Here is a 25,365-nt window from a genome sequence, read left to right on the forward strand (position 1 = left end):
CGCCTCCGGCCGCCGCGAGTCCCGCCCCTGGCGCCCAGAGCCCCGCCTCCTGCCGCCGCGAGCCCCACCGCCCGGCGCCCAGCGCCCCGCCTCTGCCACCAGGCCCCCCGCCTCCTGCCGCCGCGAGCCCCGCCCCTGGCGCCCAGAGCCCCGCCTCTGCCACCAGGCCCCCCGCCTTCTGCCGCCGCGAGCCCCGCCCCTGGCGCCCAGAGCCCCGCCTCTGCCACCAGGCGCCCCGCCTCCTGCTGCCGAGACCCCGCCCCCAAGCGCCCAGCGCCCCGCCTCTGCCGCCGCGAGCCCCGCCCCCCGGCGCCCCGCCTCTGCAGCCGCGAGCCCCGCCCCCCTGCGCCAAGCGCCCCGCCCCTGCCGCCGCGAGCCCCCGTCCCCCGCCTCTGCCCCGGAAGTTGCCTCGCGCTCGCGCGCGCGCGGAGCCGGCTTCCGGGCCGCGGCTCCCCGGCGGCCGTCCATCCCGCCATGTCTTCCAAGAGAAACCGGAAGCGGCTGAACCACAGCGCCGAGGGGCGTTCGCCCTCGGCCGCCGCCGCCGCGGCTCGGCCCGGGGGTCCCGCTTCTGCCCCAGACCCCGAGAAGGCGCCCGGGACGTTGCTGGCCACTAACTTTCTAGAGAAAGGTCAGGGGTGTGAGGGGCCTGGAGCCCGGGAGGAGGGCAGGCCGGGAAGAGGGGAGGAGGGAAGGTGGGGAGAAGGGGAGGCTGCGAGGGGCCGGGGAGGAGGACAATCCGGGGAGCGGGGCGAGGCCGGGAGGAGGGGAGGCGGGGAAGCCGGGAAGGAGGACAATCCGGGGAGGAGGGGGAGGTCGGGGAGGAGGACGAGCTGGGAGGAGGGGGAAGTCTGGAGGCCGGGGAGGACGGGGAGGCCTGGAGGCCAGGGAGGAGGGGAGGCCAGGAGGAGGGGAGGCTGAGGGGCCTGGAGGCCGGCGAGGAGAGGAGGCCGGGGAGGGGGCAGGGGGGGCGCAGGGGAGGCAAGGGGAGCTGGGGAGGCCACCTGAGGGCAGCTCAGTACTTGTTAACTTCCGGAGGAGGAGTTGGGGTGCTGTGTTGGAAGGGGTGAGGTGATGGGGATGGGTGGAAGTGTTTGTGGGGAACCCCTGGTCTGATAGAACTGAATCCCGGAGAGAGATGAGGAGTCCTGGTCCACTCTTGTGAACTCTAGGAGCTGAGTCAGAATCTAAACTATACAAAGCTCAAGAGACAGGGCTGGGAATTTGGCTTATTGGTAGAGTGCTGGCCTAGCTAGCATGCACGAAGCCCTGGGTTCGATTCCCCAGCACCACATATATAGAAAATGGCCAGAAGTGGCGCTGTGGCTCAAGTGGTAGAGTGCTAGCCTTGACCAAAAGGAAGCCAGGGACAGTGCTCAGGCCCTGAGTCCAAGGCCCAGGACTGGCAAAAAAAAAACAAAGCTCAAGAGATTGGCGCAAACATGTTTAGCTCTTCATGAAATTTGGGATTTTGTAGTTAATACTCATACGTTGTCCTTAAACACAAAAAAGAATTGGATTTTAAATTGTGTTAAAAGAAGTACGCTGGATGACTGAAACCCCTGTACGCATCACCTTTATAATACCAGTACGCTTTTTTTCTTAAAGAAAATCTCTCCATGGTTCCCTTAATGTACTTGAAATAAAATTTGATGTTCATAAATCTCCAAAAAAAGTGTTGGAGTTGTAGTTTGTCCAAGATACTGTATACAGAAACACAATGTCATTTTCATGTACTACTTCATTAGTAAAGTAGTAGTAATTTTTCTTTCTTCATAGAAGTCAGAGTCCCTAAAGCGTTCCAGGATTTTGTTGTTCATCTGGGAGTCAACACTATGAAGTCTGCGAATATATGTATAGGCCGACCAGTGTTGCTTACCAGTTTGAATGGAAAGCAAGAGGTAAGAGGCTTTTGTTTTGATTTCCCCCCCCCCCCCCACTGCTGAACCCTAGGCCTCATACACGCCAAGCAAATAAATGCTCTTTACCACTTGAGCCATAACCCCAGGCTATTTTGTTTTGTGATAGTTTGTTTCTAAGGTTTGCAGTAACTGCCCAGCTGCCTTTGGACTTCTCTTTACTTCATTAATTTCACATCTGAGTAGCTGGGATTACAGGCATGTGCCCCTTTTCCTTCCCTCCCTCCCTCCCTCCCTCCCTCCCTTCCTTCCTTCCTTCCTTCCCTCCCTCCCTCCCTCCCTCTCTCCCTCCCTTCCCTCTCTTCCCTCCCTTCCTCTTTCCCTTCCCTCCCTCCCTCCCTTCCTCCCTCCCTTCCTTCCTTCCTTCTTTCCTTCCTTCCTTCCTTCCTTTGATTATAGGCATTGGCCCTTTTTGGTATTAGTACTGTGTCTTGAAGAACTCAGGGCCTGGGCACTGTCCCTTAGGGTTTTGTTTTGTTTTTTTTGCTGAAGACTAATGTTCTACTACTTGAACCACAGCTCCATTTCTGGCTTCTTTTGTGTATGTGGTTAATTGGAGATAAGTATTTCAAAGCCAGCCCAGACTTTACCTGTTTCGACAAGAAAGTATGAGCTGGTTTTGAACCACAATCCTCAGATCTCAGCTTCCAGAGTGGGTAGGATCATAGGTGTGTACTACCTGAGCCTGGCTCTTTATTTTCTTGGTTTGTAAATATTTGGGATGGTTCAGATTTTTGTCTTGACACACCAGCAAGAACAATGAAAAATAAGGTTTTAAAAACATTTGTATAGGGGATGAGAATGTGGCTTAGTGGTAGAGTGCTTGCCTTGCATACATGAAGCCCTGGGTTCGATTCCTCAGCACCATATAAACAGAAAAAGCAGGAAGTGGTGCTGTGGCTCCAGTGGCAGAGTGTTAGCCTTGAGCAAAAAGAAGCCAGGGACAGTGCTCAGGCCCTGAGTTCAAGCCCCAGGACTGGCAAAAAATAAAATAAGATTTGTATATAGGCCCTGTCGTTTTTTGTTGTCTGCTGGGAATAGTAACCCCTAAGATGTCATGTTGACTGAGACCTTTTGTCTAGGGAATTAGTAGTACATAGTTTTGTGGGGTTTTTTTTTTGACACTGTGGGCAATAGTGCTCATGCCTCTAATTCCATCTACTCCAGGGTTCAGAGCCAGCCCAGGCTGGAAAGTCTGTGACACTCTCTAATTAACCATCAAGAAGCTGGAGGTGAAGCTGTGGTTCAGGTGATAAAAAGCCAGCCTTGAGTGAAAAAGCTAAACTCAGTTCAGATTTAAACTAAGTTCAAGCTCTAGTACTAGCACGGAAATTCAACAAACTATACATATATATATATATATATATATATTTAAGAAAAAAACCCACCAAAAGCCAAATGAATGTATACTCTGTTTTTAATGGTTTCTCTTGGCTGCCATATTCCAACGCTCCAAGCCTGGAATTGTTCCTTTATGTGAGAAAGCTTGGCTTTTTCCTGATACCTTTCTCATCCCCAGCAGATCTTCTGGGAATATTTTGCAGTCACTTACTGTTCTGGGAGTCACCTATTGTTCTGGGATTATACTGTATTTAAAAAAAACCCATTGCTTTATCTTGTGGAAGGTAGGATATAAATGTGTGAACTTGGGCCAGAAATCTTTGCTCCTTTCCTTAAATCTTTAAATCTGATGAGATCCAGGTTCTGATGAGGCTGTAGTGCTGTCTTTTGGTATTTCCCAGATACGACTTGAGTTTGAGGCTAGGTTACCTCACAAGTTATCTTGCTTTAAATAGTTTTCTCATTGTCATATCTTGATCTTTTTTCTTCCTTCCCTTTCCTTTCCTGTCATGGGACTTGAACTCGGGGCCAGGGCACTGTCCCTGACCTTCTTTTGCTCCAGGGTAGCGCTTTACTGCTTGAGCCACAGCACCATGTCCAGCTTTTCCTGTTTATGTGGTACTGAGGTATTGGACCCAGGGCTTCATGCATCCTAGGCAAGTACTCTACCACTATAAGCAATTCTCAGCCCTCTTTGACTTTTTTCTTATCTCTATCTTCTTCACTAGGGGCTCATTCCTACACCTTTACAAAAGATGCAGTATTTAGTAAGATAATTTATTGGTGAGTGTAAGCATTCCTACCTGCAATTCGTCTTTCTGTAATTTGTGTTAGATTATTACTGCTTTGAGGTAAGGGCTGTGTTGTATAGATTCATGTGCCAGCTGTGCTTCTTAGAATCTTCCTTATCAATCCATGGTATCTGTGCATATTTACTTGCTCATCGTTTCATCTCCTCTGTCTTGGCAGGTCTGCACAGCCTGGCCTGTGGCAGGATTTCCTGGAGGCAAGGTTGGCCTGAGTGAAATGACCCAGAGGAATCTAGGGGTGAAAGCTGGCGATAGCACCCGGGTGCAGCCTCTCGTGGGTGCTCTTGTTCAGGCTGAGGAAGTGGACCTGGCCTTGAGGTTGGACTCTTGTCTTTGGTGATTGTCTGGATTAATGTTGTGTAGTAGAAGGACAAGAGGAGTTACCACTGTAAACCACACATGTAATTTTGCATTTGCTAGTAGTCACCCTTAAATAGCTAGTAAGAAATGAATTGTGAACAAGTGAAATGGATTAAAACACTCTTATTTTATTTAGTCAGTGTATGTAAAATGTTATTGTAGTATGTAAAAAAGTTCTTTGTTTTTACAGCCTTTCTTTTTCAAAGTAAGTCTTCAGAATCCAGTATGCATTAAATTGGTAGCAGATAGCAATTTGGTATAAATACTGTACTATTTTTGCCAGTTCTGGCCTTGGACTCAGGGCCTGAGCACTTTTCCTGGCTTCTTTTTGCTCAAGGCTAGCACTCTGCCACTTGAGCCACAGCACCACTTCTGGCCATTTTCTATATATGTGGTGATGGGGAATTGAACCCAGGGTACTAGGGCATATCCCCAGCCCCGCAGATAGCAGTTTGGATTAGCAATATTTCCAGTACTTGTTAGATACATGAAATGGGAGACAGCACAAAACTGTGAGTGTGATGTCATTTATGCACTGGGGTTCTCAGGTCCTGTGACTATAGTGTCCTGACATTTAGCTGAAAGAAATTATCATTGACTAATACTTAGGATTTTTCTTCTGGGCTCATAGTAAAATCAGGCCTTCTCTTCTTAAAGTTGTAGCTTACTGTGAGTAGACAATAAACAACTTTGAATTAAGACTGCTCAAGGCCAGCTTTTGTGGCTCACATCTGTAATCTAGCTGCTCAGGAGGCTATGATATGAGGATTGAGATTCAAAACCAGCTTGAACAGAAAAGTCCTTAGGACTGTTAATCTCTAATTAGTCATCAAAGAGCTGAGTGGAGCTATCCTCAAGTAGTAGAACATCAGCCTTGAGTGAAAAAAAGCCAAGCTGGAACACATGGTCCTTAGTTCAAGCTGAGTACTCAACCTACTGCAACACAAGATCATTATTAGAATTTTAAATAGTTCTTCCTGCCTCCACTTCCAGCGCCTTGCTGGTTAGTTGGAATGAAAAGCTCTCCATTATGTCCACCTGGGTGAGCTCTGATGCCCCATCTCAGCATCCTGAGCTAGGATTATAGGCATGAGCCACTGGCTCCCAGTTTGAATAAAGTATCTTATCTAGTTTTTCAGATATTCTGTGTGTATAATAGGTTTGTGATTTAGTTTGTATATATGTCTGATAAAAATTTCTTTAAAAAACAGCTCTTCTGATAGTTGATTATCTATCGCCTTAGTAACAATTTTGGGAATGCCTTTACACAGTGCCCATGCCAAGATTCACAAAACATTTGCTCACCATCATCTTGTTGTTTTATCTGCTATTGTGTATTCCAAATTTCAATTTTAGTACATATTTTCCTTTGAAATCAGGAAAATGTTTTCAGGGAATGAAAATGACAAAGCAGAGAGGGAAGAGAAGGTGTGCTTTACATGTATTTCACACATACATGTGCATGTACCTCTCTGTGTTGAGAATGAGAATACATACACTTCCCCTCTCTCCTCAAGACTCCTCAAGGTATCTGTGTTTACTGTCTCCCTGCCTCCTGTTGCTGTGTAGCCCAGCCTGGCATCAAGCTCCCATACTTCCCCAGTTCCTGAGGTTTGGAATTACATGTGTGCACTACAGTACTTGGTCCTTCACGTCATTTTCCTCCTTTCTCCTCTTCCTTTCCTTTTTTTTTTTTTTTTTAAACAAATGAGGAAATGGGCTCAGTGTACTTTATGTTTTTGAAAATAGTAAGCACTAAGAATAAAGGTCAGTTATCAAACTATGTCTTAAGACAGGGCTATCTGACAGCAGTGCTCAGTGGACTAGAATTAGCTGTTGTAATCTTTGAACTAGTCTGACCTCTTCAGTCATGCCTTTATGATGCTTGTTATAGTGGACTATATGTACTTTATTGGAATCTTGCCTTTTAAGATTTTATTTTAGGGGGCTGGGGATATAGCCTAGCGGCAAGAGTGCCTGCCTCGGATACACGAGGCCCTAGGTTCGATTCCCCAGCACCACATATACAGAAAACGGCCAGAAGCGGCGCTGTGGCTCAAGTGGCAGAGTGCTAGCCTTGAGCGGGAAGAAGCCAGGGACAGTGCTCAGGCCCTGAGTCCAAGGCCCAGGACTGGCCAAAAAAAAAAAAGATTTTATTTTAGAAAGTTAGAGTTAGTGTAGACAAACAAATTGCTAATTAGGAGAACTAATAATTTTAGTCTCCTAAAATTCTTAGTTGAAACCAGAAAGTTTTATTAGTAATGTTGGCACTCCTAGTTGTAATAATTTAATATTCACTCATTTTTTTAAAAAGCAAAATTGAGTACTTTTATTCTTACTTCAATATCTTCTATTCATTTAATAAAACTATTAACTATAACTTGCTTCAGCTTTATAAACAAATTTAAATTTTGAAAGATATATAATTTCTTCAGTTTACACATATTTGATTCATGGCCTTTTCTGCTGCTTACACATAGAAGAGGAGGAAAAATGCTTTGAAAGCGCTTTAAGATCAGGGTTTTTCTTTTCCTTTTTACTAGTTCAGTATTATATACTTAGCTATACCTACTTCCTAGTCAAATAAGCACTTTCCTGAAAAGACATAGTTATTTTTAGGAACATGAGGATCTTTTGTTTTCTTCAGGCATGCCCAGTCTCCAGAATAAGTTTCCATAGTGAGTATTCCCTTTTTTACTTCTTCAGTTTCTTTAGGTAACATACTATGTATTTTCTTGAAGTACTCATTTAGAAGGTAAGAGGAATGACGTCGTCTATGAATAAAAGCCTTTCTGTAGAGTAGACAACTTCAGAGAGGGCAGTGTGTTTCAAATATGTTTGACTATATCACACAGAAATAATACTTTCATTATAATTTATTGTGTGTAGTACAGGTGTACCTGTAATATAGATCTAAATACACAAGTGCTTGTATGCATGTGTGCGTATTTGTGAATGTGTGAGAAGAATTAATGTTTTACAAGCTAATATTTTTCTATGTTCATTGTCCTCTAATATTTATTATTTTTATAAAAAGATACCATGATTTTGTAACCCACTCTTGGATGCTACCTTTATTTGTTTATTTATTTACAAATATTTATTCATATTTTGTTCCAGTATCAGGCCTCGTGCTCTTGGCTCTTGAAGAGTCTTCTTGCTTATGGCTGGCACTCTACCACTTGACCCAGGCTTCCAATTCAGCATTTTGCTGGTTAATTGGAGATAGAATCTCACACGCTTTCTTCCTGGGCCAGCTTTGAACTGTGATCATCCAGGAATCAACCTCCTCAGTTGTTAGGATTACAGGTGTGAACTACCTGGATATTACCCTTTGTTTTTGTGGAACACTGATTTAAGCCTCTAAAGCACCAGATTACAGATGACATTTTCCTGGAAGTAAGCAATATTTGAAAAGTATAGTCATCCATAGTGGTGTGAATTATTTATTTTCAGTTCTCAAATTATTCTTTTGATTAGGTTCTTATTATATGCATGTCATTTTACACCATAGTTTAAAATATACTTACCAGTAATTTCCATCCTTTTATAGTGATGAAGATCAGAGTGTTAGTGGAGAAGACCTGGCTAGTTGTATTCTGAGGAAACTTGGTGAGCCTGATGTTTTAAATTGTTTTCTAAAACTTTAAGCAATAAGATAACAAATAATATGCTCCTGGAATCTTGTAAATATAGACTTTTTTTTTCAAAATAGTTTAAGATTATTTCCCTTAATGAACTGAAATAATCCTTTTGAAACAGAATGTCTTCCCATTAAGTTGACTGTCAGTAGGGAGCCATGACAAGAGTATGTGACTTGCCTGTAGATTAAGAAGACCGTTTTTGGTGGTAGTGGGGATCGAACTCAGCCCTGGGCTTACCAAGCGGGCACTCTACCACTTGAGCTATGTCTTGCCCCTTTTTACTTGTGTTATTTTCCAAGTAAGATTTTGATTTATGCCTGGGCCGACTGGCTCTGATCCTCCTTTTTATGCTGCCTTGTGTTAATGGGAATGCCAGGCACATGCTTACCGTGTCCAGGCATTGGTTGCGATGGAGTCTCATGAACTTGTCAGGGCTGACCTCGACCTGGTATTGGCTTCTCAAGCAGCTAAGGTAATAGGCCTAAGCCACTGTGCCCAGCCACATTGAGACTTATCAATCTTGTGCTTTTACTGATTCCATTGAGAAACATTTAGGAGTGTTATTTAGGTGTGCCATTACCATTTTAGCTTAACTTGTTGGTGAATGTAACTTCCTTGCTACTTGTTGGTATATTGATAGAATTTTAGGTTCATTGAGCATAGATTTGAAAGAATCATCTTTTCTACCTCTAATTAGTGCTGTATCATAGAGGAAAATTGGATCCTGACATTTACTGTATTAGCACTCCAGCTTTGATTGTCTTTCCAGTCAGTTTTATTAATTGCAAGTAGTTGCTATTAAAACATTAAGCTGATGAGAAAGTGCTAACATGAATATCTGATAAATTGTTTTATAGATGGCAAGGTTGTTTTACCAGGCAACTTTCTGTATTGTACCTTCTATTTACGACTATGCAAGCTGCAAGTATTACAAGTGAAAGGTGCAGATGGCATGATACTGGAAAGGCCTCAAGGCAGCTCTGCCGAAGATTCCCAGGAAGTGGTCTCTGAATGCCCCAGCATGGACTCCAGTAGCCTGGATTTATCCCTCCAGCTAGGCCAATTAGTTCTGGAAGAGCCCCAGAGTCCAGCCTCAAGCAGTACTCCTTGCAAACCTGTGGTGGACACAGTTGTGAGTACAGCCAGTGACATTTTGTTGGATGTTGCACAGAGCTCTGGGGATGGCAGTGGCCTTGGACTGGAAGACATTACAGGTCTTAAATGTTGTTTTGAGTCAGCCAGAGAAGGAAATAAGCAGCTCATCAATGAAGAAAGATTGCTGAAATCTGCCAGCATGGGCTCCAAATGCAGTACTGATACTTTTTATTTTATTTCCTCAACAACAAGGATCAATTTTACAAAGACTTGTGCAAAATTAAAAGAGCAGGATAACCAATTCAGAGTAACATACGACATGATTGGAGGCTTAGGTAGTCAACTGGAAGCCATTAGAAAAATAATTGAAATGCCTCTCAAACAGCCTGAACTTTTCAAGCATTATGGTATAGTATTTTTATCTATTTTACTCAGACTTTTATTCTAACTCAAAAGCAGCTGGCCAATTCCACTTTTCTAATGATTGTTTTATTCTTTTGTCCTGTCTTTATTTCTGGAATATTAGGTACGGCTGAATAGATTCATTGCTTTGGGATATGGCAATGGAATGAATTATTCCCTTTGCTTTGTTCTCTTGGTTGTAATGTGTTTTTTGACAGCTTTAGCCCTTCAAATAGCATATATTCACAGTTGCTTGTATTGAATCGAATATAATTATTTTTCATGTTAAATGAACTGGAATGACTAAATGTTCGTGTTGATGGTATAAAACTTGATGTTAGGAAGTACAGGTGTATGAAAACGTTGTTAGATTGAAGTAGGTGAGGATATGGTAGTTGCTTCCTAGAGCTTTTGTTTATATTTGGCACATGGTATATGTTTTTTCTTCTCCTGAATCTTTGTTTACATAAAATGAACCTTTAAGTTTATATTTTGTTAGTCATGTTTATATTCTCCAAGATGGCCATGTGGAAGAAAACTGAAATTGCTGGCTTGTTACTGTCTGGATTTTGTGTTCTAATTCCTGAACTGTGCTGTGTGGGATGGGAAACAGTATAGATACTTAGTTTTTCCCATCATGCTTTCTGTGGTTTGTGGTCTACAGAAAAATAAAATGTTACTGGTCAGGATCAATGTTTGTGAAAGTGTATCTTTCTCGGAGGTAAGTGAGAAGATCTCACTTATTTTAAGTTTGAGATTTTTTTTTATTTTTAATTTTTTTTTGGTGATGGTTGGTCCTGGGGCATAACTCAGGGCTTGGGTGCTGTCCCTAAGCTTTTGTGCTCAAGGCACTAGTGCCCTGTCATTTGAGCCATAGCTCCATTTCTGGCTTTTTAGTGGTTAAATGGAAGTAAGAGTTTCATGGACTTTGCTGCTGTGGCTGGCTTCAAACCATAATCCTTAGATCTCAGCCTCTTGAGAAGCTAGGATTACAAGCGTGAGCCACTGGCACCTGGCTAATTTTGTCATGTTTGAACTTGTATGGCAATATTTCAAAGTAGCTTATTAATTCATTGTTCTCTGTTTTTACCTCTAGGAATTCCTGCTCCTAGAGGAGTATTACTCTATGGTCCTCCAGGTACTGGAAAGACTATGATTGCCAGAGCTATTGCTAATGAAGTTGGAGCTTATGTTTCTGTAATTAATGGACCTGAAATTATAAGCAAGTAAGCACATGACTTAATAAAGTGAACTCACATTTTGCTTTTAAATTAGATGCATTGTATTTTGTCTGGATATTTCATATACCAGAATCCCCCCTCACACACATACATTTGTTTTAAAATATATATTAAAAATATGTTATACTCAGGATTGAACTCAGGGCCTTGTGATTGCTAAGCAAGTATTCTGCCTCTTGAATAAACCCTTTTTGCCTTGTTTTTCAGACAGTCTTGTACTTTTTGCCTGGAACCAGCCTTAGACCATTACCCTGCTACCCGTAACTTCCATGAGGCTGGGATTATATGCATGCTCTTGCTTATTAATATGTATAAATGTTGAGTTTGGAGCCAGGTGTTGGTGGCTCATAGCTGTAATCCTATTTATTCCGGAGCTGAAATGCAGAGGATTGCAGTTTGAGGCCAGCTTGGCTGAAATATTTGTAGGACTCTATATCCGAAATAACCAACAAAATCAGGGCCAGAGGCATGGCTCACTGGTAGAGTGCCAGCTGAATGCAGATCAGGGCCAGAGGCATGGCTCAGGTGGTAGAGTGCCAGCTGAATCAGCAGGGCATCTGAGGGAGTATGAGGCCTTGAGTTCAAATTCTACGTAACTCCAGAAAAAAGAGTTTGGAAAATAATTTTTGAACATCAGTTTCAGATTTTTAGAAATAGTTCCTTATTCAGTTTTTATAGATAATGCTTTAAAAACAAAAATGGTCCTCAAATGTTTATTATTGTTATTTTTTATAGATTCTATGGTGAGACTGAAGCAAGATTACGTCAGATATTTGCTGAAGCCACTTTACGGTATTGTGTATTTAAAAAAAAAATTGGAATCCACAGGGTTGTAGTAATAAAAGAGATTAGCACTTTATGCAGAGAAAATGTAATAGTGATAGATTAGTGGTGTGGCTCAGGTGGTAGAGGCTAGCCAATTAGTGAAAGCATCAGATATCAAATTTGAGTCCCAGTCTTGGACAGAAAGAAAAAGAAGACAGTAACAACTGTAGCAACCGATTATAGACTTAATGACATTTTCTTTTCATTCTGTTTTTATCTAAGGTTGTGTTCAAGTACAGTATATGAGTTATTGCTTTGCATAAAATAGAAGAATTAAGACAGAGTTGTTTGATGTTGTATAAATCCTTGACTGTTTCTGTGACATCTCTAATATATTTAATTATATTTAATGTAATATATTTAATTATATTTAATTCCCTTAGTTGATTATATTTTTCAAAAATTTTAAAAGTCATGGTTTACTCATGATTTGCTCTTTAAAACATTATTATTATTATTCCCAACTTTAGGCTATATTTTTATACTGCAATGAGTTTAAAAACATACTTTCTAACTATAATACATTAATTTGTAATGTGGCCATGCCTCTGCGATTGTTTTGATAATTAATATTGTATTATATATATTAGACTACTCTTTAATTATTGACTCCATGTTTAAAGGTTTTTGCCCTTAGCATTTGTACATGAATAAAGTGGTTAAATGCCTTGATACTAGGAATTTGAGAACCATTGGTGGATCTTATTGTTCTGGTGATTACATTGATCATAACTGATGTTTCCTCTTGTGAGAGAATTCACTATGTTAGAATTAGTCACCGTGAAAGTACTTTTAATTATTTTGTAGAGGCCATTTTTATATCCTTGGGGCTCTAAACCTATTCAACAGCACAATAAATATCTCTGGCCTTAGCTTCTGAATTGGCCCAATTACAACAATTTTTGTGTATGTGTCTATGTGCTGATACTGGGGCTTGAACTCGGCCTAGCCACTATTCCTGAGCTTTTTCACTCAAGCCTAGTGCTCTACCCCTTGAGCCACAGCTCTACTTCTGGCTTTTTGGTGGTCAGAGGTTTTATAGGTTTCTTGCCCTGGCTGACTTTAGATCTTGATCCTCAGATCTCAGCCTCCTGAATAGCTAGAAATTATAGGCTTGAGCCACCAGTGCCCAGCTAAACAATTTGGTTTTACCTAGGTATGAACTCTCAATGTCATGATTTCCCCAACACTGCCTTTTAATGATACAGGAAGTCTAGAATGTAAAGTTGACTAGTTAATTAATTTGAGTTAGAATTAATCTAGGGGTTTTCAGGTTAACACACTAATTTTACTTTTTATTATTAACTTTTAAATTTGATGTGGTACATTTCAGTTAAAGAATTATAATTAAAATTAAATGTGAATTCGATTACATTTTGCTTGTTTCTAGGCACCCATCGATTATTTTTATTGATGAGCTGGATGCACTTTGTCCCAAAAGAGAAGGAGCTCAAAATGAAGTGGAAAAGAGAGTGGTGGCTTCCCTTTTAACACTGATGGATGGCATTGGGTCTGTAAGTGCAGAACTAGTATTGAGTTTGTGTAGGAAGGGGCCTCTTTGTAATGTACCAATATCAGAAACTCATATCTGAGTCTTTGGTACTGTAGGATAAGGAAAGTTTATGCATTCAATTAGGGAAATACTCGTCAAGAAATTGCTTCAGTAGATTGTTTAGTCGTTGGCATGCTAGCGTCATCTGGACAGTATAATCTGGCGTATTTTTCCAGCACATAAAATACGATTGCTTTTGTGATAGGTAATATTAATTTAAACACTGAGGCGTGCCTGGAACAGTGGCTCACACTTAAAGTCCTCAGGAGGCTGAGATCTGAAGATCATGGTTCCAAGTCAGCCTAGGCAGAAAGATCTGTGAGACTCTGATTTCAGTTAACCGGAGAGAAGCTGGAAGTGGAGGTATGGCCCAAGAGGCAGAGCACTGGGTTAGCTTGAAAAAGCCAAGGGAGATCATGAGGGTCCTGAGTTCATACTCCACTACTGGCATAAAATAAGAACAAGCAAAAAACCTGAGGCAAAAATAAAGAAGGCTCATACTACATTTTGGGCAATTTTATTAAGAAATTTTATGTTTGTTTTTCAGTTTGATTTTTTTTTTTTTTGCCAGTCCTGGGGCTTGAACTCATGGCCTGAGCACTGTCCCTGGCTTCTTTTTGCTCAAAGCTAGCACTCTACCACTTGATTCACATTGCTACTTCTGGCTTTTCCTATATATGTGGTGCTGAAGAATCGAACCCAGGGCTTCATGTATATGAGGCAAGCACTTTACCACTAGGCCACATTCCCAGCCCTTCAGTTTGATTTTTGAGGCAGGGTTTTGCTGTCCGCTGGCCTCCGTCTTTCTGAGTGCTGTGATTATAAGCATATGCCCCATACAAGTCAGGTGCGTATTTTTTTTTTTTTTCTTGTCAGCTGTGGGGCTTGAACTCTGGGCCTGGGTGTTATTCCTGAGCTCTTCAGCTCAAGGCTCTGTCTACCACTTGAGCCACAGCGCCACTTCTGGTTTTCTGGTGATTATCATAGATAAGAGTCTCATGGACTTTTCTGCTGGCTGGCTTTGAACCGTGATCCTCAGATCTTGGCCTCTTGAGTAGTTAGGCGTACAGGCGTGAGCCACTGGTACCCGGCAGGTATGTATTCTTAAAGTAAAAAAAACATGTTCTGATTATGAAACGACATCCAATAGGAGCTGTAACAAGGAGAAAGTCTCACACTCAGGAAATCTGTGAGCCAGAAAAATGACAATGCTTAGGTCAGACTGTAAATAAAGTTCTTTGAATCACAGTAGGTTAGAACCAAAAGGAATTGTAGAAGTCATGTACTTTTATGCCTTCTTCCTTTGTGCATTAAATGTCTGCACAATTAGAAGATTTTTGGTGTTTACTGCCTACAGGTAAAATGTGAACACGTGAAAACAGTCTGAATGTTTGGTGTTCAGTGAGTCAGGGGTAGTCACTAAGACTAACCAGATTTCTTTGTTTATGGATGACTATAATTTCGCCTTGAAGGCAAACACAGAGCTATATTAGAATTAGAAGGTACTTAGTGAGGAGGAAATTGCAGTATTGGAGGATCTCACTCACTGTGTCAGTCAGCACTGGAATATATCTGTTAAATAAATTTGCTTTTGGAAAGGACTACAATCACCTGATATGATAGTTCAGTCTGAAAATCTTTAAGGGTTTGTACTTGTAAATTTGTAACTTATAAATTCAGAGTAGTGTATGTATTTTTTAGTACCACATTTATGACATGAAAGTGTTTATGTTTTATTAAAAAAATTTTTTTTTGGCCAGTCCTGGTACCTGAACTCAGGCCCTGGGCTCTGTCCCTGAGCTTCTTTTGCTCAAAGCCAGCACTCTATCACCTGAGCCACAGCACCACTTCCAGCTTTTTTATGTGTATGTGGTATTGAGGAATTGAATCCAGGGCTTCATACATGCTAGGCAAGCACTCTAGCCACATTCTCAGTCCCTCCCAATTTTTTTTTTTACTAGTATCAGTTAATTAGACAAAGGAGTTTCATTGTAATTTTTACCTAAATAGGTACAGTGTAGTGTTATCCAGTTCACCCTCGCTATCATATTCCCTTAGCCCTCCATATCTATACAATATTTAGTAAGTGTCCTTATGGTATCTTCATATATGTATATATGTGTGTGTGCATAATGTACTTTGGTCACATTTACCCCTAAATATTTACTCCTTTCCCTCTTTACCTTTCATCTACCCATCCTCCTTCACTGATACACCTGGATGCTCATGTCATTGTTGTCATTATCATCATCATCATCATCATCATCTTAGGTTTCCATCCCTCGTATGAATGGAAACATGGTATTTGGCCTTTTGAACTTGGCTTATCTTGACTGACATGATAGTCGAGTTGCATACATTTTCCCACAAAGGGCATAATTTCATTTTTAGTAGTTGAATAATATTCCATAGTGTATAAATACCACATTCTCGGCTGGGGATATGGCCTAGTGGCAAGAGAGCTTGCCTCCCATACACGAAGCCCTAGGTTCGATTCCCCAGCACCACGTATACAGAAAACGGCCAGAAGGGGCGCTGTGGCTCAAGTGGCAGAGTGCTATCCTTGAGCAAAAAGAAGCCAGGGACAGTGCTCAGGCCCTGAGTCCAAGGCCCAGTACTGGCAAACAAAAAAACAAACAAATACCACATTCTCTTCATCTCTTCCTGGGTACCTAGGCTGATTCCGTAGCTTAGTTATGTGCTAGTACTGAGATAAACATGGGTGTACAGATATTTCTGTTGTAGAGTAGCTTTCTGATAATGTGCCCAAGAGTGGTATAAACAGGGTCATAAATTTGGTCTATTTCCAACTGATCTCTATATCTGGTTGTACCAATTTACATTTCCACCAGTAGGGTAGATCTCTACTGCACCCATCCTCACCAGCGTTTATTGTTACTTGTTGTCTTAAGGATAGCCATTCTGACTGGAATGTGATAGAATTTTTTTTTTTTTAAATTTGTACAGGTCCTAGGGCTTGAACTCAGCCTGGGCTTTGTCCCTTAGCTTTTTTACTCAAGGGTGGTCACTCTGTCATTTGAGCTACAGCTCCACCTCTGGCTTCTTGGTAGATAACTGGAGACAAGAGTCTCAAGGACTTTTCTGCCTGGGCTGGCTTTGAATTGTGATCCTCAGATCTTGGGCATTAGCTACCAGGTTCCAATATGGAATCTTGAGTGTCATTTTGAATTGTGTTTCCTTAATAGTTAAAGATTTTGAGCATTTCTTCATGTACTTAATTAGCTATTTGTACCTCTATACTTGTTTGCCTACTTATTAATTACATTATTTGTTCTTCTGGAATTAATTTTTTGAGTTGTTTCTATACTCCAGATATTAATACTTTGATGAGTAGATGGCAAGGATTTTTCCCCCACTCTGTCATTTGTGACTTGTTCTTATAATTGTCTCCTTTTTAATTTGATGGCAATCATATTCTTCAATTCTTGCTCTTAATATCTGGACAACTGAAGTTCTAGTTAGAAAATAATTAACTGTGCCTATTCCTTCAAGTAGTTTTCCTGAAGTAGTTTCAGAGTTTCACATCTTACATTAAGATCTGCAGTTAAGCTGAGTGCCAGTGGCTCATGCCTGTAATCCAAAGCCAGAAATGGAGCTGTGGCTTAAGTGGTAGAGCACTAGCTAACCTTGAGCAAAAAAGCTCAGGGACAGCTCCCAGACCCTAAGTTCATGTCCCAAGATTGGCACACACACAAAAGATGTTTAATTTTGAATTGATTTTCATACAGGGTGGGAGATAGGGGTCCAGTTTCAGGTTTTCTACCTGTGAATATCGAGTTTTCCACAGCATTTTTTTGTTGTTGAAGAGGCTGTCATTTCTCTGACTGTATTGTCAAAAATTAGGTGGCTGTACTTTTGTGGGTTTATTTCTGGTCTTCTATTCCATTGTTCTCTGTGTTTGTTTTTGTGTCAATATCATGCTATCTTTCTATTACTATGGCTCTCTCCATAGTATAATTTGAAGTTACATTTTCTTTGATAAGTCTTGCGCTTGGCCATGCTCTTTCTGTTCTCGCTTTCTGAGTTCTGGCATTATAGGCATGTGCTATCACATTCTGCTTATGCTTGCATTTGAAATCACTTAAGTCCTCTGACTAAAATATTGGATGATATCAATGATAGTAATCTTTTTTTTTTTTTTTTGTAATGTCACTGGGGCTTGAACTCAGGCCCCTTATACTCTCACTTGGCTTCTTTGCTCATGGCTGGTTGAGCCATGCCTCCACTTTTGTCTTTTACTGGTTAATTGGATATGAAGAGTCTCACAGACTTTACTGCCCAGGCTGGCTTCAAAATGTGATCCTTAAATCTCAGCCTCCTGAGTAGCTAGGATTAGAAGTATGAGCCACCAGTACTTATCTGTAATTCTTTTTAATGTAATGTAATATAATGTTTTTAATGTAATTTCCATAGAGTAAAACTCCTTATGTACTTAATCATGGCTGATACTTAAATATTGGTTATATTTTCTATATCTTCAGGAATTTAAAATTATCACAATAAATGAGGGAATAAGGGAACAGAAGACACTGTACAAAAGGAAATGTACTCATTACCTGAGTCATATAGGTGTAATCCCTCTGTACACTGCTTCTATAGTAACAATAAAGTAAATTAATTTAAAAAAAACAGTTTTTTTTTAACGAACTAAAAAAATGATCATACTAAAACAGGAAGCAAGTTTTATAGGTGAGAAAGACTTGTTAGGCATGTCCCTGGTAGCTCCACATTCTGTTTGAATACTATGCAGATCATACTCTTTGCTTCTCAGTAGGGGAAAAGTATATATAAAACAACTATTTGATAAATGCTTATATATTATGTGTAATAATGGTATAATTCAGATGTTAGAAATGAGAAAAACATTCTTTGTGATAGGAGAGGTAAGTTTTGGAATACTTCCCATGGGAGAGTGCCTAAATGTGTCTAAATGAGAGTGTCTAAATGACAGAGCTATAAAAATGTGTAATCAAAATACTAAATAAAAATGTTATAAAGTTAATAGGTAGTATAAGTGTAAGTTGTGTCTATAAAGCCAGTGTCCACCTCCTTATGTTGATGATGATAATGATGATGATTATTAGCAACTTTTAGAAAAACATATTGTTAAAACTTTTTGTTAGGAAGGAAGTGAAGGACAGGTATTAGTCCTTGGAGCCACCAATCGCCCTGAAGCACTGGATGCTGCCCTCCGTAGACCTGGACGATTTGATAAGGAGATTGAGATCGGAGTTCCTAACGCTCAGGACCGGCTGGATATTCTGCAGAAGCTTCTTCAAAGGCTCCCCCACTTGCTCACTGAAGCTGAACTGATACAGCTGGCAAATGATGCTCATGGATACGTTGGAGCAGACTTGAAAGCCTTGTGTATTGAAGCAGGCAAGTGTGACTTGATACCAAGCTTCTGTATTGGTGGACATTACCTTTGATTTATTTGCACACTGATAATGTTTTAAAATGGTTTTACATTTGCTTTATTTAGAGTATTAAATACCAAATAAAATATATTACAACACGTTTAGATAGAGGTTTCTGGCAGGAAAAGGCCTTACAGTGTCATATTCTGGAAGGCATCTTCCTGCATACTGAACAGTAGACCCACATTTTAATTTTGCTGATTCCCACAAATTAATGTTGGCATCCTTGCCTCTTCCTTAACCACCTTTACTCCAGACACAAACTTGATTTTCCAGCTTCTCTCTCATCTAGCAGTGGCCTATGACCAGTGCCACTTCTGGCCAATGTGATTAGATGGAGTTTTATCAGGACTCCAGGAGGAAATTGGAAATGCCTTGTAAGGAAGAGTCTTTGGTTGTATACACTGATAATTTATATCTCACTTATGTCATGGAAGTTTTTACTTTTTTCCAGTCATAAAATATACTTATGGATTGGGGGCTGGGGATATGGCCTAGTGGCTAGAGTGCTTGCCTCGTATACATGAGGCCCTGGGTTCGATTCCCCAGCACCACATATATAGAAAATGGCCAGAAGTGGCGCTGTGGCTCAAGTGGCAGAGTGCTAGCCTTGAGCAAAAAAAAGAAGCCAGGGACAGTGCTCAGGCCCTGAGTCCAAGGCCCAGGATTGGCCAAAAAACAACACCAACAACAACAAAAAAACAAAACAAAAACAAAATATACTTATGAAAAAAGTTTAGGTGGTTTTAAAAAAGCCATAGAAAAGAGAAAATAGTCTTACTCATACTTTCCAAAGATAACTGCTATTAACGAACATATTGTCAGTTTCTCCTGAGCACTCCAGCTTGAACACAGATTTGCATAAACACAGTTGTGCACATAGCCATGTAGGTAGGGGACAGCAGTATTGATGGTAACAGTATTTATTGCTGTGGAAATTAGGGAAAAGTCCAGCATCAAGATTAAAGTTTTATACACACACAAGCATAAATAGGCAAGTGTCCTACCTTCTTTGATGTTGAATATGTCTATGTGTGTGCTCACATGTACAATGTTATAGAAAGCAGCTCACTGCCTGAAAAATATTAAGAGCTGCATAAATGTTTGTCAGCTTCATACTATATAAATGTTTGTCAGCTTAATAAAATTTGTTGGAATTAAAAAAAAAAGATTAAAATTTTAAGCCCTAAATTGGTGGCTCACACCTATAAGGAGGCTGAGATCTGAAGATACGAACATTCAAAGCACAAAAGTCTGTTAGAGACTTTATCTCTGATTAACTAGCAAAGCCAGAATTGACTGTGGTTCAAGATTATGATTTTACTTAATTTAGCCTAGTAATTGTTGAGCTGCTAAATTTAAAAAATCTAAGAATTTCAGCTATAGAATATGTGACAGTGATGCTTAAACTCTGAAAATGTATTAAGAATTATTGCTAATCAGTTGCCTACTTTATAGACTTAAGTACTTCACCATTGTTTGTTTTACTGTAATTACTTTGTTACTAGTTGGTTTTTTTTTGCCAGTCCTGGGGCCTGAGCTCAGGGGCTGAGCACTGTCCTTGGCTCAAGGCTAGCACTGAGCCACAGCACCACTTGCGGCTTTTTCTGTCCATGTAGTGCTGAGGAATTGAGCCCAGGGTTTCACGCATGCTAGGCAAGCACTCTACCACTAGGCCATATTCCCATCCCCTACTAGTTACTTGTAAGACCATGTAATATTTGCAAAGTATTTCAGAATAATTTCAATCATGGAAAATGTATTTAAAAATGAAGATAGTCTTCAAAAGCTGATGAAGTATTTGATCTTATAAATGTGATCTTACTGATGTGTTTTTTGTTTTTCTTTTTTGGGACTGGGACTTAAACTTTGGGCCTGTGCTCTGGCTTTTTTTCCTTTTTTTTTCTTTTTTTTTATTTTGCTTAAGGCTGGTACCAGCTCTACCATTGGAACACACTTTTCCAGTTTTAAAACTTTTGCTGGTTAATTGGAGATGGAGCAAAGGCAATTTGTTTGCTACACTTAGATCCTGAGATTTCAGCCTCCTGAGTAGCTAGGATTGCAAGCATGAGTCGTTTGTGTCTGACTGGGCTATAGTAGCCTTTTATCTTGTTTTAAAAGGGTGTGCTTATTTTACAGCAACCGTAACACATATCTCAGAACATCTCTGGTTTAGCAATAAGTTTAGTTACATTAGATTTTCCCCCCTCCCCTGGATGAACTTAATTTTCTAATTCCTTTTATATTTGGAAAGACTTTTCCCCAGTGGCAGTATTGTGTTCATCCAGTTTTTTTTTTATAAGGTGCTTTGAATAAAGTTTAACCCTAAAATAGTGAATCAAATTAGATTCTTGAATTAGAAATTTGGTTATTATACAACTTGAGTTGAGAACAATAATAACTTTTATCTCCAAATTCATAGTGGTCTAATTTGATGGGCTTTGAAGACCTTTTTTAGTCCTTTCAAGCCTGATGTGTATATGGGAAGTGTTAGAGAAGGAAAAACAAATAGGAAAAGAAAGCTGGGAGAGATAATTACGAGGTGTTTTTTTTTTTAATATCTTAACTTTCGTTAAGGTTAGAGGATTAGTCGGTGGAGGGGTCTGAGTTGTTTAGTCTATGTAGACAAAAGTAAACATCTAGTACACTTTGGTCTAGAACTAGGGGCTTTCTGCCTATTTTCTGTGCTGTACTAGCCTTATATGAAGTGATGGGCCTGGGTCCCTAGAAATATATTTCCTAGGCACCAAGAAACTCAGGCTTGTGAACTTAGGCCATTCTTTTGTCTTATCTGAGCCTTAGTTTTTTCCATTTGTAAATCATAAATTGAGGGGTGAGGGGAGGTGATAGTTCAGTGACTTTATAGCTGGTATTTACTAGATATAAGGGAAAAACAAGAAAGAAATTAAAACAACAAAAAAGAATTAGAAAAAAGAAGAAAACAAAGGACTATCCCAATTCTTCCTGAAGTCTGTTCTTGCCTCTATTTTTACATCCTCTGTGGCCTTTCTGCTATTCATCATCTTTTTTTTTAACTTACTTGTCTGAATAGCTTAGATGGTTAGTGAGGGCTTTCCTCTACATTCTTTCTTTTTTTGTTAAAACAAATATAGTTACAAAATGAATTGAAATTTTCGTTTACCAGTAATTTCTCTAGCACTTCTCACGTGTCAGGCAGCATTCCTAGTACTGAGCAACAGTGTAGGGAGTTAAAATGAGCAGAGAAGGCATACAGTTCAAAGGTCTGCTGAGCTCCACAGTCTGAGGAAAAATACTATAAAGTATACTAATGTTGATCAGGAAATAAAGTATGTTTTTTCATTGAGTCTTGACCAAAGACTTGAACTTGAGTAAATTTTGAAATTTGTTAACCGTGTAACTCAGAAGAAAGCTAAAACAACTTTGAAATGATGAACTTGTGTGTAGTGATAGAAAAGTTTATTAAGAAAGAAATATGGGAGGGAAAGAGATGGAGCACATGGCATAGACATGATGCCCGAAGACAGCGCTTTAGCCCATCTTTAGCTCATCCGTTTGCGGTGTCCAGGGGTACAGACTATAGTTAGGTTAAAACGGGATTGGGGAGCCTGGCGCCAGTGCCTTATACCTGTAATGCTACTAGCTACTCAGGAGGCCAAGATCTGAGGATTGCAGTTTGAAGCCAGCCAGAGCAGCAAAGTACATGAAACCTACCTCCAATTAACCACCCAAAGGCCAGAAGTTGAGCAGTGGCTGAGTGGTAGGAACGGTAGAATGCTAGCCTTGAGCAAAAAACACCAGGGACAGCAGCACCCAGGCTCTGAGTTCAAGCTCCAACCCTGGCACAAGAAAATGGAGGTGGGGGCAAGGGGAGGGGGAAACAGGGAGTTACAAGGTATGCATAGATAAAACAGTCATGTGTCATAGGCAGGTTTGATGGTAAATCTTTAAACCTCAGGATTGGCCAGGTAGGATCTTGTTACAGTAACAGTATGTGACACCCTTCCTAGAATCCAAGATGGCTGCACAGTGACTGGGGAAGAGAGAATGGCTTCAGAGCCTTAAATCCCTTCCCGGTTTTATATGATGCACTTACATGAATTACTATTTTCACATTGCCTCCCCCTTATAACACTTTTGTAACCTCAATGTTACTGTCTGTGAGATACCAGTCCAAAATCCCTGTAGTAATGCATATGTTTGTTTGTTTTTTTTTTTAACTGATCCTGAGGTTTGAACTCAGGGTTTTGGTGCTGTCCCTGAGTTTCATTTTTTGTTTGTTTTGTTTTCTGGTTGTGGGCCTTGAGCTTAGAACCTAGGCGCTACCCCTGAGCCTCTTTGTGCTCAAGGCTAGCACTACCACTTGAGCCACAGTGCCACTTCCAGTTTTTGAGTGGCTAATTGGAGGTAAGAGTCTTACGGGGACTTTTCTGCCCTGGCTGGCTTTGAACTGCAGTCCTCAGATCTCAGCCTCCTAAGTAGCTAAAATTATAGGCATGAGCCTTTGGTGCCCAGCCCTGAGCTTCTTCTGTTCAAGATTAGCATTGTACCACTTGAGCCACAGTGCTACATCTAGCCTTTGCTGTGTAGTTTATTACAGAAGAGAGTCTTACAGACTTTCCTGCCGGTGCTGCCTTCAAGCCACCATCCTCACATCTCAGCCTCCTGAGTAGCCACCGGCACCCAGGTTGCATGTAGTTTTTTCAGAGGATATAGTTTAGATCTTATTTTTGCCGTTACTGGGGCTTGAGCTCAGCTTTGGTGCTGTCCTTTAGCATTTCTCTGAAGGCTTGAGCCACAGCTTTGTTTCTGGCTTATTGCTGGTTAATTGGAGATTAGAGTCTCACTGAATTTCTTGTTTAGGCTAGCTTTGAACTGTGATACTTAGATCTCAGCCTCCTGAGTGGCTAGGATTGCAGGTATGAGCCACCACTGCCTGACTAGTTTATGTCCCTTACAGTGTTTACTCTCAACTTTTCTAATCTTATTTCAGTGTATGTATTTTTAATATCTTTTAATGTTGTTGGCATAATGAATATGAAATGTGGAAATACCATACTTGTGCTTTCAACATTTGGGTCTTATGCTGTCTTAGCAAACAGGATGTTTAATGTTGATAGTTGGGTGTAAAACTTGCTTTTAAATGTTACATTTTCTTTACAATTAAGTTTTTAACCTAGAGTGTGGTTTGATATGTTGTCTTACCCAATGACCTAATACTTTGAAGCTCACCTTTTTAAGCCGAGAGCAGCTGTATTCTGAAATGTTTTATCTCAAAGTGGACAAGCTGTTTACAAGCTAGACTCTAACACACCCTGACATTTAATATCTATATTTGTATTTCTCATGGGATTAGGCTGCCTTTCTAATTAATTAGTTGCATAGCCTTTTATTAATTCCCTCAAAATTTATAATGTTTTAAATTGACAACATAGATAAGGATCGTGCAGTTTTTGGAAAACATGAAATGTTAATTATGTAGCAGGGACATGAATTATATAAACTTTGTTGAATGTTACAAAGTGCTTAGCAACAGTTTTCCAAATATAGAGATTTATTATGTAAACTTACCCTTCTAAGGCTGCCTGTGCCATTTCAGGAGAGTGAATATAAATAGAGCTTGATTTCTTCAAGAAGTGGACTCAAGTCATTTTGTTTATAGGAAAAGGAAGTCTTTGCTTTCCATCTCTTAGAGTTTATCTTTAGCATCCTTGTGGATTACACCTCATTTCATCATTTTCATACCAAATATTTGGGCCTCTATAAGGTAGTGTCACAGAACAGGAAGAATTAAAACACTTATTTACACAATGATTTTTGGCATTATAGCACTGAGATGAGTTTAATAGCAGTACTGCATTTAATTACTATCATTTTTTTAATGGAAAATGTTATGTCTTGTTCAAAGTTCCAAGATATTTATGGCTTGATTGTCTCCCCTCCCACCCCTGACTCACTTATTTTAACAGGAATTTTTGGAGCATCTATTATATACCTAACAGTCTACTCCTATGTTTTCTGACAGTTTTCACTGTCTTGAATTTCCTGTATTGTGTTCTAAGGTGCAATTAAAGTTTTGACCCTATTGGGGGGGGAGAGGGGGAGCTGGTAATACGGCTTGAACTCAGTCCTTGCTTGCTTGTCTGGCCTTCTAGCATTTGGGCAGCCATACTTTTGCTCGAGGTTAGCACTCTACCATTTGAGTCACAGTGTCATTTCCAGCTTTTTCTGTTTATGTGTACTGAGATGTATATGAGTGCTTGCCTCATATATACATGAAGCTCTGGGTTGAATCCTCAGCACCACATACATAGAAAAAGCCAGAAGTGGTGCTGTGGCTCAAGTGGCAGAGTGCTAGCCTTGAGCATAAAGAAGCCAGGGACAGTGCCCAGGCTCTGAGTCCAAGCCCCAGGACTGGCCAAAAAAAAAAAAAAATGACATATCTAAAAGATTTCTTATGAGATTCAGAAACCCAGCTGACAGCAGTAGTCATGGTTTCTATAGGCCTTGACAAGTGTCATTCTTTTCTCATTCTCTTTTACCTCTCAAAATCTATTTCAATATCCTGTTGAAATATTTTGTGAATACTTAAGCATTTATTATATAGAAGTTTACTTGAGTTGTAGCCATACTCTTGATATTTTGTGAAGTATTCTTGGTTATTCTAATAGATGTAAATATTAGGGAAATCTGGCAGAATCTTCTGCCTTGCCTAGATAGTGATGTTTACTGGACCTCTACCAGTTAAACGTCTCGTACA

The 25,365-nt window shown here is 40.3% G+C and overlaps 1 protein-coding gene across 2 annotated transcripts in view; it reads left to right on the forward strand.

The window, feature by feature from the left end:
- Nucleotides 1–437: 437 nt before the first annotated feature.
- Spata5 (spermatogenesis associated 5) overlaps nt 438–25,365 on the forward strand; it is a 141,350-nt gene continuing 116,422 nt past the window's right edge. The window contains exons 1-9 of one of the 2 annotated variants that reach the window (XM_048333709.1): nt 438–631; nt 1,780–1,901; nt 4,230–4,387; nt 7,983–8,041; nt 8,931–9,575; nt 10,667–10,796; nt 11,547–11,603; nt 13,027–13,150; nt 18,333–18,588. In XM_048333709.1, the coding sequence (XP_048189666.1) occupies nt 475–631; nt 1,780–1,901; nt 4,230–4,387; nt 7,983–8,041; nt 8,931–9,575; nt 10,667–10,796; nt 11,547–11,603; nt 13,027–13,150; nt 18,333–18,588 (1,708 nt within the window). In that variant the 5' untranslated portion in view covers nt 438–474. Of the gene's footprint in view, nt 632–1,776; nt 1,902–4,229; nt 4,388–7,982; nt 8,042–8,930; nt 9,576–10,666; nt 10,797–11,546; nt 11,604–13,026; nt 13,151–18,332; nt 18,589–25,365 lie in introns of those variants that run through there. The other variant, XM_048333710.1, reaches the window with a different exon arrangement.

Source organism: Perognathus longimembris, chromosome 24, assembly GCF_023159225.1.
Source record: "Perognathus longimembris pacificus isolate PPM17 chromosome 24, ASM2315922v1, whole genome shotgun sequence".
Taxonomy (NCBI): domain Eukaryota; kingdom Metazoa; phylum Chordata; class Mammalia; order Rodentia; family Heteromyidae; genus Perognathus; species Perognathus longimembris.